The sequence below is a fragment of the Phacochoerus africanus genome, chromosome 2 (assembly GCF_016906955.1).
Source record: "Phacochoerus africanus isolate WHEZ1 chromosome 2, ROS_Pafr_v1, whole genome shotgun sequence".
Lineage (NCBI taxonomy): Eukaryota > Metazoa > Chordata > Mammalia > Artiodactyla > Suidae > Phacochoerus > Phacochoerus africanus.
Window position 1 is genome coordinate 92091788 of NC_062545.1, and position 13043 is coordinate 92104830.

Here is a 13043-nt window from a genome sequence, read left to right on the forward strand (position 1 = left end):
TACAAAATGGGCAACTGCATAGGATTCAACAATGTTTCTCGTCACTGTTTTTCCTCCTCAAAAGCGATCCTCGGGGCAACATGCTACCAGGGTTGCTAATATTCATGGCAATTCACTACTTTAACTGAACACAAACACACCACCCACCCCAGTTTGGTCCAAGCCCTCCCCTTAACAATGCGAGATTTAAGCCCCCGCCACCCGCCTCCGGGTTCCCAGCCACCCCTGCTCCCAGAGGGGCAGCCCCAAGCTTCACAAGGCAGCGCACAGGAGGTGAGCACCATCCTTGAGGGCGCCAGCGACCCGGCCAGCCTAGACCTTGCGGCCAGCGGATGAAAAGGGAGAGCCTGCACCTCGCAAGCTGACGCCCGGCCAGCAGAGCAGCCTGAGCGAAGATGGCGGCGGGGGCGGGGCCTGCGTGCTGCCATGGGCGGGGCCTGTGACAGGACGAGACCGAAGGGCGGGGCCTGTGACTGGACGGGGCTGGTGGGCAGGGCAGGCGAGGGGCGGTGCCAGCGGCCCTGCGCTGCCGGGGGGTTTTGGCAGTACCACCGAAGCTCTCTTCCGCGGGGTGGTTTGCACAGCAGCTCCGCGGAGGCGTCATGAAGTCCCCGGTCCCCGACACGACCCCGAGCGACTGTGAGGAGGGCTCGGACTGCACGCCGCTCCTGCAGCACGCCCCGCGGGCGGAAACCGGTGAGCAGCGGCTCGACCGAGGAAGCTCGGGCGGGCGGTGGTCCCAAGATGGGGGTGTCCAGAGATGCTTAGGCCACAGGGGACTGAGGACCAGGAGCCCACTCAGGGCCGCACGCAGCCCTCCCAGCTCGGGTGCTCAGAAGCCGCTCTGGGGCCCAGGGCGCGGATGGGACTGTGAGGCCAAGCCGGGCCGGGCGGAAGCCCCCGGGCCTCGGCAGGTGCGGCCCCGGGGCCTCGGCAGGTGCAGCCGGCGGACCTAAGGCGGGGCCTAAGGCAGCTGGACGCTGCGGGCTCTGGGCTCCCGGCGATTTTTGGTAGTATTGGGCAGGGAACCCCATGGAAGACGAACTGGGGAAGAATCTGGAAATTAATGGTCAGAGGGCGAAGCGGAGGATCCTGGGGAAGAGTGAACTGGAGGAAACCTGCAATTGAAGGGTAGAGGGTGGGATCGAGCCGCGGCTCTTCCTCCCTGTCGCTGCCAGGTTGCCACAGCTGCTCCTCGGCATGTGATCTGGTAGCGAGCTCCCTAGGCGTGGAAGGGAGACGAAAACGGGCTGAGGCAACATTTGTGAGTAAATAGAGGGAAATTATTGGATAACCGGTGAGCGAATATCTTGAAATTATGCAGTAAGAGAAAAAATGTATTGCATACCTTTTTTTCCCCTCTATAGCTAAGTCGTAGCAGTCTATGATTTAAGTTAGGAGACAGGTTATCCTCAAGATAGGCAAGCTCTCCATAAAGCTCTAAAGTAATTTGCCCAAATCTTGCAACAAATGGAAAAGGAGGAACAAACACATCTTCCCAGAATTTAGGGAAATTAAAATAGATTGCTATTTGATACTTTTTTTAAAGAAATTAAAACTAAAAAATAAATCAGTTTGCAGACATTCTATACCTTCAAGAGGAAACAGAGGAACATGAAAAAGAAACATGAGAAACAGAGTTGACTTAGAAATTTGACCTTTCTCCACCAAGACCTGTATAGTCTGTGCATCTTTTAAATTTGTTTTTAACGTTACCAGATGGTGGCGGTAGAGGTCGCAACACTGTAGCTCCATCTGGCAGCTGGGAGCCTATTTTCCTGGAAGCTTAATGTAAATACTGTATCATAGTGATGTTTTACCTGGAAGTCGGACTTAGTTCCATAAACTGATCATTTTCTGTGCGCTATGAGATTTATATAATTCTCTTCTGTACAGTAATCTAGTGTAGAAATACAGAAACAAATACTGTAATATAGATATTCTCTGGAGACTACTATATTCTGTGGCAATTGGGAAAAAATGTATAATCAAATTTTAGCTCAAATGTTAAACATCATTAATTATCAGGAAAATGCATATTAAAACCATAGTGAGCCATTATACAACTACTAGAATGGCTAAAGTTAAAATACCTCAAGATACCAAATATTGGCAAACATATGGAATAACGAATTCTGATATTTTGTTAGTAAGAATGAAGGAGGGTACAACTACTTTGAAAAACAGTTTGGCCATCTATTTTAAAGTTATACAGACATACCATATGCTACACAATGTCTGTAGCAGCTTCATTCAAAATAGTAAAGAACTGAAAACAGCCCAACATTCCATCGACAGGTGAATAGATAAACAAATTGTAGTATATCCACAGATTCTCAGTAATAAAAAGAAACTACTGATACATATAACAACGTGGACAAATCTCAGATCCAAAAGAAACCACCACGGAGTTCCCATAATGGCTCAGCGCTAACAAACCTGACGAGTATCCATAAGGACAAGGGTTTGATCCCTGGACTTGCTCAGTGGGTTAAGGATCCGGCATTGCTGTGAGCTGTGGTGTAAGCTGGCAGCTCTGATTGGACCCCTAGCCTGGGTACCTCCATATACCACAGGTGCGGCCCTTAAAAAAAAAAAAACCCACCATATTAAAGTCTGATTCCATCAGTATGAAGTTCCAAAGAAGCAAAACTAATCTGTAATAACAGGAAGCGGATCAGTGGTCTCCTGGAAGCTACAGGCAAGAAGGAATTGACTGCAGAGAGGCACTAGGGTACTTTTCGGGGTGATGGAAAAGTTCTGCGTCTTGATTAGGGTGTGGATATGTATACATTTGTCAGGATTCACCAAACTGAACACTTGAAATGGGTGCAGGTTATTGTATGTAAAATATGTCTCATAGAGTAGATTGAAAAAGAAAAAAAATTAACTCATTGCTTTGCAAAATAATCCCTGCTTGATTTATTTTTTATTTTTTATTTTAAATTATTTTTATTTTTTTTCCATTATAGCTGGTTTACGGTGTTCTGTCAGTTTTCTCTACTGTTCAGCAAAGTGACCCAGTCACACAAATATATACATTGTTTTTCTCACATTATCCTCCATCATGCTCCATCATAAGTAACAAGATATAGTTCCCAGTGCTATACAGCAGCTGGCTTGATTTCTGGGTTGAGTGTATAGATCTTGAGGTGGCTGTCTTCATTATAACCCTTTCTCTTATTTTCACTCTTTACATACCCACTGGAGAGCAAATGTGAAGTAAAAATAACAGCAATACTTCTTTTTTTTGCTGTTTAAAATATAGGAATTTTAGAGAAGAGAAGCCTACAGTTACAGAGTATTGCATTAGTCAACAATATCTTTTTTTTTTTTAAGGCCCACACCTGCAGCATATGGAAGTTCCAAGGCTAGGGATGGAATTGAAGCTGCAGCTGCCGACCTATGCCACAGCCACAGCCATGCAGGATCCAAGCCACATCTGTGATTTGTGCCGTAGCTTGGGGCAATGCCAGATTCTTAACCCACTGAGCAAGGCCAGGGATCGAACCCACATCCTCATGGATCGTGGTTGGGTTCTCAATGATATTTTAAATTAAGCTCTGTGTCTGGGGTGATTTAAGCAGGAGGACAAGAGAGGAGCACCAGAAGAAGAGATGGAAGAGACAAAGACAGTATAGCAGTTTTATAAGAGGCACTAGACGTTACTTCATTTACTCACAGTAGTGCCACCTGTTCTTGCTTCAGTAATAGTATCTACTGTGTACATCTAATAGGAGAAACAAGATGACCCTTAGTTAAATTTCTTATTTAAATTACGTTCTATGTGTTTACTTTCCACATTTCAGAAAGTGTAAGTGTATTAAAACAAAACAAAACAAAATCTTTCCATCCAGAGTTAAGTTTTTTAAAGTTTCTGGTACCTGGAAGGAATAAATCTTTAGCACTTCTTAAAACTTCTCTTTCTGTATGTGTATATGTGTTATTTACATTTTATGTTTGTTTTTGGAACAAACCTCTATGAAATTAGCTAATGTGTATAGTTTTGTTTTTCAGAAGAGAAATGCTGATAAAATGTCAGTCATAAATTTTATAGCAGATGAAAGACCTTGGAGACTAACTACCATCTAGTGGGCAATTTTTTTTTTTTTTTTTAATGTCCGCATCTGGGGCATAGGAATGTTCCAGACCAGGATTGAATCCAAGCTGCAGCAACACCAGATTCTTTAACCCAGTGCTCGGGGCCAGGATCAAACCCACACCTCCTATGCAGCAGCCTGAGCTGCTGGAGACGGATTCTTAACCCACAGCACCATAGTGGGAACTCCTGGTGGGCATCATCTTATATGTAAATCAATTGAAGGCCAAAGAGGTTAAGTTCCCAAAGATCACTGCAGCCATGCTAAGAACGAACCAGAGTTCTTTTGGATTTTAGTCCCATCCTCCTTCCTCATCACAGAACTGCCACATTTGCGTTACATTTGGGAAATTCCTATTTGCAAAGTGCTTACTCATTTTCGTTGAATCCTTCACAAATTTGAAAGTTCTCCCACTCTGTCGTGAATAAGAGGACATGATTTTATGCTATGCGTAGTGCTGCTTTATTAAAATTAGGATATGTTTCCGTAATGTTAAAAATTAATAACTTTCAGGTTGACAGAATGTGTCAGAGTTCTCAGTAACTCATCTATGTTTGTCTTTCAAGCAATTGCTTTTATCTAGCAGGGTAAATTTCAGAGATGCATGCTAAAGTGATAGGGGAAGGGCGGCTCAATACTGATAAACATCAATAAAAATTCCTCACACTTTCCACTAGTTGGAGGGGTTTTTTTGGTATGAATGAGATGTGCCTTTTATTCAGTTAAACGGATTTTCAAAATACCATTGCACCAAAAAAATATGCTCATGCATATTAGGAGAATTCAGTTTTGTAAATCTGGAGGCAGGGTGACGAATTGCCAATCCTAGTTCCACTCACTAGCGAGGTGAGGTTTAGCAATTACCTAAACTAACCTAACCTCTCTGTGCCTATAAATCAGGGGAAATAATGCACCTAATTCATAGGGTTATTGTGAGGATTAAATAAGCTAATAGAAAGTGCTTGGACTAGAGTTTGGCACATAGTGTTAATTACTGTTATTATCATTTCATCATCACCAGTGAAGACTGTTTGGATTTGCATTTCTCGGAGAAACTGGCACTGCAAAATAAGGGCATCATCATTCTTCATGCTCTGTGGGAGCTTGTGATTTTCTAGCTTCAATGGCACATCCTGAGATTTATTTCATTTTGTTGTTGTGTTTTGCCTCTGCTCTCCTTTTGGGATGGAAGGCAGGTGGTTACATTCAAGGTTCAGTTACACAAACTTTGTGTTTTGCAAATTAATTTGTTTGTAAATATAGTCTTCAGTATAAGGTTCAAAGTGCTGGTAGGCAGCAGGCACGTTACAGAATGAAGGGGAACAGCCTTGGGTCATGTTGTGAGCATCAGTGTTAATATTAAAGTAACTGAGTCCATTTTAATGGAATTTGGTGTTTTTCATGTAAATAGATATTGGGAGCTAGAAATCCATAAGAATTTATCAGGAATGAATTACTCATAATGCAGGCTGAGCCCAGTTAGATATTACCTATTTTATTTTATTTTATTTCTGCTTTTCCCTGGCTGCACCCGAGGCATATGGAAGTTTCCAGGCTAGGGGTTTAATTGGAGATACAGCTGCCCCTCGCCTGCCCCTTCCACAATGAATCTTTGCTCCAACTGAAACCTGCCTTCTGAGCACACCACTCTCTGCTCACTGCTGTCCCATCTTGGAGTACTTGGTGGGATCGACTCCCCCCACTCCATGTTGAACCCTCCACTCTTGACGCCATTAGGCTAGACCGCTTTCCCCTATGAGGTTTCCTCCTCTGCCCCCTTCCCAGCACTTGGCTCCATTCATCATAGGCTTTACCACCTGGCACGCCTCCATCTCCTCACTCTGATCCCTGCCATCGTCTTGAGTGACTTCGCATCCAGCACCATGTCCCCTCAGTTCTCTAATGACTTCCTTCCCTCCTCAGTTGCCCCAGGACCTTGTCATCGCCCGTCACTGCCTTAACCACAGCTGGGATCCCTTCCTATGTAACTGCTCCTCCTTGACTGCTCACTTGTTTCACTTGGACCTTCCACCCACTGACTCCGCATCTTTTATGGAAGAGTTCACGCTTCTACAAAAGCTTTGTCTGCTTCATCTATTGTTAGGAGAACTTCATAGGTAGAATTGTGAACTGCCATCAAGAAACACTTCTGTACTTTTAAGCCCCTCCCAATATTTGTATACCAAGCCTCCCAGACACTGAGGCACTAGAGGTTTACAGCAGTGAACAAAATAGCTCTTGCCCTCACTGAGCTTTTATATTCTAATGTGCATTTCCCTAAACCAGTAGCCCTCTCCCTTTTGCTTGCTTCTGAGGTCAGAATCAGAGTCCAGTATTTTCTTGCCAGTACTCTAAATTCTCTTGCCCTCAACTATGTCTCCACATCCAATGTGGTGCTCTCTGCTTACCTGGTGCTCTCCTCTGTATACAGCCAGGCAGTGCTTCAGAGTCACAAACAAGGGCAGGCTGTTCCCACCAGCTCTGCAGGGATGTCTGCCTACTCCTGTATGTTCCCCTGGGAACCTCACACCCTTGCTCTCTTCAATGCCACCTTCTTTTTTCAAGTCCTAAGTTCCCCAACCCACTGAGCAGGCCAGGGATCGAACCCACATCCTCATAGTTACTAGTCAGGTTTGTTTCCACTGCACCGCAATGAGAACTTCTGCAAGTCCTGATTTCTCACAAATGAGAAATAACTTTGATCCCTAACAAATTACTTCAGGTCCTAATATCCAGAAAAGGCAATACTAATAACAATTAGCAGTTATTGCAGGTGTATTATGTGCTAAGCACTGTTCCAAGTATTTCCTTGTCCCACTTCAGTTAATCTTTATAACCCAAATACAGGCAAAATGCTCAAGCACATAGTGCTCACAATTATTACCTCTTGTTTTTGTTACTGAACTCAGGGCTGCTGTCCCACTGAGAGTCACCACAGCATCATAGGCCTGCCATCGGCCCATTTGCTACCTCCTGCTCCTTCTGTGCTTGCTCTTCTCGTTTCCACACTTCATACCTGCCTCTGCTTCTGGTTGCACTGCTGTCACTGCCTAACCTGCCTGGTGGCTTCCTGTTCATCCATGAAGGTTCTGTACAAGTGCTCTTCCTCCCAGAAGCCTCTTTGACCCCTCACACAGAACATTCATGTGGCTCCTTTGTCCCACCTTACACATAAGTACCAATGTTTGCAAATTATCCATCTTGTGGATAGAACTTTCTTTACAGTGAGCAGGAAAGAAACTCACCTTTACTGAGGGCCCGTCACTCTTTCCTCTGATCCAAACCTGACCCAGGGAGGTAGGTGGTGGTTGTATCATTTGGGGGCTGAGAAACCTAATAATGAAAACTATGAACTAACTTCCCCAAAGACACAGTGGTGAAAATCAGAGATGAGATCCATGGCCAGGTCTGCTCCAATCTCAGTCAGCCTGTGTTCTTTCTACTGCACCCACTTCACATTCCTAAGTTTTAACCATGTTTTAGAAGCTGATGATTGTTTTGATGGGTGCTTTGTTCGTTCTGCAAGCATGGTTTTGCTTTGAACTTGATTTCGGTGTGGCATGGGTGTTCTCTCTCCTCGTCATGCAGGCCTGCTCCTTTTGGACCAATTTCAAACATTGGCCCAATTCACTGGCACATTTTGCTCTATCATCTTACTTTCTCGAAATGAAAATTTTCCAACTGATTTGTAATCAACCATTTTTATAAAGCTAGTTGCCATTTATTTTTAATGTTTCTTAAAACCTCATAGTCGTATACTTTGTGACATCTGTGCTGGCTTTTTCTTTTCTGACTATTGACTGTGCCTCTGAAAGTTAAAGTTGCCTGATCCAAAACTTCTAGGTCAGATTTTCCAATTAATAATCACTTTCCTTCACTTCCCAAGGTTCTAGCCCCATGTCTTATTCACATGATGAGGTATATATATATCATAGTCCAAATCAGTTATCATCTGGGGAGAAGCTGATAACTTACAGTAAAATAAGTTAACTTGAATACAGATAGAATGGAGTAATAACATTGCAAGTCTGAGTAGCATAAAATAAATTTATTTAGAGTAAGGGTAACTTTACTCCTCCCTTTCACTAACCTCCCCCCCATCCAATATGTAGGCAAGATCTGTCAATTCTGCCTTTAAAGTGATCTCAGAACCACTCATTTGTCTCCGTTGCCTGTGCTTTCCTTTAAGCACTGCCATCTCTTTCCTGGAAGATTATATAGTCCCTTAAGGGATCGCCTTGAGTCTACATCCCTTACCCCTCTTCACACGTCTTCCCCTTTGTAATCTCCAGCAACCAGAGAAGCTCTTTAAACCACAAATCACATCTTATCATTCCTCCGCTGAAGCATGTATATAATATCTGGGCAAAGCAGGCAGTACATAAATCTGAATTTTTCTTCCTCCAAATTAGTCAGAGTCATACTTTTTAATTGCCCAAATATGGCAAGGTTGTGAGTCTCCCATCCAGACATCTCAGTATATTCTTATCTAACACAGAGCAATGATAAAGAAAATGTGCTCTCCTCTAAAACATGCTTTGCAGCTTATGAACTGTCCATGACTAGACAGCTCCCCGTTTGTTTGAGGCAGAGAGCAGCAGTATCTAGAGTCAGGTAGCAGAGGCAGTGTGAATAGAGCTTTATAAATAGAGTTCCCGGAGTTCCCATTGTGGCTCAGCGGAAATGAATCTGACTAGCATTCATGAGGACACAGGTCTGAATCCTGGCCTCGCTCAGTGGGTTAAGGATCTGATGTTGCCATGAGCTGCAGTGTAGGTCACAGACATGGCTTGGATCTGGCGTTGCTATGGGTGTGTCATAGGCTGGCAGCTGTAGCTCCAATTCAACCCCTAGCTCCTGAGAACTTCCCTAGCGCATGAGAAAGAAAAAGAAAAGAAAAAGAGAAAGAAAGAAAAAGAAGGAAAGAAGGAAAGAAAAAGAAAAGAAAAAGAAAGAAAGAGAAAGAAAGAAAGAAAGAAAGAAAGAAAGAAAGAAAGAAAGAAAGAAAGAAAGAAAGAAAGAAAGAAAGAAAGAAAGAGTTCCCTTAGGAGTTCCTGCCACATGGTGCAGCGGGATCAGTGGCAGTGTCTCTGGAGAGCCAGGTCACAGGTTCAATCCCCACCCCGCGGCACAGCGGATTGGTGTTGCCACAGCACAACTGCAGCTCCAATCTGATCCCTGTCCCAGGAACACCATATGCATGGGACAGCCAAAAAAGAAAAAAAAGGAAAAAAAAAAGATGCCAGAAATAGAGTTCCCACCAGTCTGGATCTGACTGTGGCAGTGGTGCCATAGTTCTAATACTAGCTGTACCCGTGAAAACAGAGCCAAGAATGCCAGATGGACAGTTCTGTGTTCAAAGATGAAAATCATGCACAGAGGAAAAATTGATAGCACTTGTTACATGTGGGGGCACTTACAGGAAAGTGAGTTCAATCACAGTATATGAATATCCACCTAAATATAGCTGTGCTGTGCTCATTAATGCTTAGTACCAAGACACTTGTACTCTGAAAATTGTATTCTTGTGTGAGGTTAGGTCATGAAAACACCAGGATTCCTGAGTAGGGGAAAGTGCTCGTGCAAACACACACACACACACAATGCTACTATGTCATTACCAAATACAAGTATGTGTTATAGTCATATGTATATATATATTTAACTTGTCATTAGCTCTTTCAACATCTATTATCAAACACTTACTGCTGACCAAACTTAAGGTGTAAAACCCTGGCTTGACCACTTTCCCATTGTCACTCAGGGCTCAGTCACCCTTAAGTCAGTTTCCTGAATTCTTATCCCCTATCTAGTTATGCAACTCAGTAAAAGAAGCAAAAAGAGAAAATATGTGCATACACATATAATTAGAGTAGAAAATAGGTCAAACTCCTCCTCTCACATGATCCTCCTTTTATTGGTTCCTCCAACCCACTGTGCCTTCCTTTTTTTTTTTTAAATCACAGTGCTTTTTACTGTTGGCCCTTTAAGTGCGATCAACTGAGCAACTGTCAGAGGGGCTGCAACTGTCATAGACTCTGAAGTGTGCTTCTGGATTCTTAAATGTATTTAGTGTAGGAGGAGAGCCTCAAGTATTAACCATGGCTTCTGACTTAAACCCAGCCTTGGGGGGTGCTTTTCGAGGTAAGACATCAGTCAGGAGAGCTTCATGCCCTGACTTTGGCAGTGACTTTTTTGTGCTGAGATAGGTATGGAATGAGATTGCTGCTAATCCGTGGTCAGTAGTGTCTGTGGCATGCTGGAGACTCAAGTACTTAGGGGCCATTTTCGAGGTAGTTTTTCAGAAACAGGCATGCCATTAAATTCTCTTACCAATTTTTTCTTTTATCTTGCCAGCAAACAGGGATTAGGGATTCATTTTTGACTCTGAAATGTAGATTTTTTTAAGCAGAGTTGACAAAGATGTTGCCTCCACATTTTAAGAAATTGTCTTACAGTTCAGGCTCTCATGTGTTAAAGGTTTATCAAAACTACGAATACTGGGAACAAGTTCTCTTTGATGTCTGTTTTTAGATATGCTTCATCTGAGAATATTCTAAGGAAAATATTCATGATTTATTAATTTGTGTACTTCCAAGAAATGACCTTTCTAGTAATTTAGATAATATCAGCTAAATTATTCTTTTAATGACAGCCCCCCCACACACACCCAATCTTTATTTCAGCTCCAGTGTGCTGCTCTGCTCGTTACAACCTAGCGTTTTTGGCCTTTTTTGGGTTCTTCGTTCTCTATTCCTTACGGGTGAATCTGAGCGTTGCGTTAGTGGACATGGTAGATTCAAACACAACTGCAGCAGAGAATAGAACGTCCAGCGAGTGTGCAGAGCACTCTGCGCCCATAAAAGTTCTCCATAACCAAACGGTAAGTGCTATTGTTCAAGCAAACAGTCTTAATCCTGAAATACTTCCAAGTAAAAATATTAAAAAATGTTGAATTTATTCACCCTACAGAGCCCACCAACACTTTCTTCATGTAAACTCTGAATCTCTTTATTTCATGTTTTCCCAGTAACTGGTTGGATAGTAACTTATAACTCTGTAGCTGCTGCTGCTGTGTCCTGATCTGTTTAAAAAATCCTTTTTCAGTTTCCTCTGTAAACGTACTGTCTTTGAAGAGAATTTAGAAAAACCTGTCTGGCACACTGGAAAATTAGATCATTTTAGATGTTGTGAAATAGTTTTTATGGGACCATCATTGACGTCATTTTGCCAGCCTCATGTTGTGGTGAAATTGATAAGCGCATGTTCATTTGTTGACTGTTGAATTTTACACACTTTAAATATTTTATTTTGCATATCACATGAGGAGAGAATACAGGGGGGAGGGGAGTTGGTGTCCTTTTTTTTTTTCTTTTTCTTTTTCTGCTGCCCTGTGATATATGGAGTTCCCTGGCCAGAGATCAGATCTGAGCCACAGTTGTGACCTGCCCAGAAGCTGCTGCAACCCCAGATCCTTTCACACTCTGTGCTGGGCTGGGGATCGAACCTGCGCCCTAGCACTGCAAAGACACCACCAGTCCCTTTGCGCCACAGCAGGAACTCCTGGTGTCCTTTTTTTATGATTGTATTTTCGCCCATCTTCAGTGCTCACAAAGGAGCCAGATCCCACATGGGTGCAGCTCCTCTCCCATTGACAGACAAGAGCAGTAGCAGTCAACTATGGAAGAGGGCTTCTGCCCAAATAAGCGCATGTATGAAATAATGATTTATCAAAAATCTTCCCACTGGACTTCAGTGATGTTTTTGAGTACATATTTGGGTACATTTCACTCACTTTCCCCACCTCATCCTATAACTTCTGGGCACTTCAGGAAGCCCTGGAATTCCCACAGAAAAGCTACAAGTTGGTACCCTAACCATGGATAATTAGGGGTTTGTTTTTTATCTTTACTTTTGAGAAATGCCTTCTATGGCCTAGCTACTCACCTGCCCTTTATCAACAGTAAAAAGAAATCCTGAATGGTTCTCTGACACGTGGGCTAGGTTACATGTCAGGTGCTCAGTTACCAGATCTTCATTGTCACCTTGATGTGTGCTGCTACTAATTAAAACACATTTCCTACTCACATGAAGTCTTTGGCTTGGTTTAATTTTTTTTTTTCTTTTGGCCACAGCATGCAGTGGCTTAATGTGGGATCTCAGTTCCCAGACCAGGGATTGAATTCAGGCTACAGAGTGAAATCGAGTCCTAATCACTAGACCACCAGAGAACTCCCTTGGTTCAAATTCTTGCTTTTTTGTATTGCTTTATGTGGTTGGTCTGAAATGGGGAGGTATTAATTATCTGTATCTACACATACTAGTAGCCAACGTTAGGTGAATACTAAGTGTGTGTCAGTCCTTATTGTATGAGCCTTTTTCTTTCAATCTTTCCAGATTTCGAATCTAATAAATAACAGCTGGGCTTGAACCCAAGCCTGGCTCCAAAGCCTGGCTGAGCCATTGCAGTATCCTCTCAGTAGCTTTCTGGGTTAGGCTCTTGCCTTTTTTGAGGCTTTTTTGTCATGGTCATTACAGGACATCCATAATTCATCCCATAGTCTAGTTTCATTAAATAGCAAGTCTCCCTGAACATTATGACTTTCCACGATTTTTCTATTCACTTCTAGAAACTGCATGTCTGTATCACCATTACTCACCTAGTCAGTCGAAAGTCTGCATGTTCTTTGATGTAAAACATTGGTTCAAATTATATGTATAGGAATTCCTGTCATGGCTCAGGGGAAACAAATCTGACTAACATCCACGAGGACACAGGTTAGATCCCTGGCCTCAATCAGTGGGTTGGGGATCTGGCATTACCATGAGCTGTGGTGTAGGCTGGCAGCTACAGCTCAGATTTGACCCCTAGCCTGGAAACCTCTAGGGTGCAGCCCTAAAAAGACAAAAAAAAAACCCACAAAAATTACATGTATATGTACT

General features: G+C 43.1%; 1 protein-coding gene across 1 annotated transcript in view; it reads left to right on the forward strand.

The window, feature by feature from the left end:
* Positions 1-491: 491 nt before the first annotated feature.
* The window catches only part of SLC17A5 (solute carrier family 17 member 5), a 57762-nt gene continuing 45210 nt past the window's right edge, over positions 492-13043 (forward strand). The window contains exons 1-2 of the mRNA XM_047763819.1: positions 492-696; positions 10787-10983. Coding sequence (XP_047619775.1) covers positions 603-696; positions 10787-10983 — 291 coding nt within the window. The 5' untranslated portion in view covers positions 492-602. The remainder of the gene's footprint in view (positions 697-10786; positions 10984-13043) is intronic.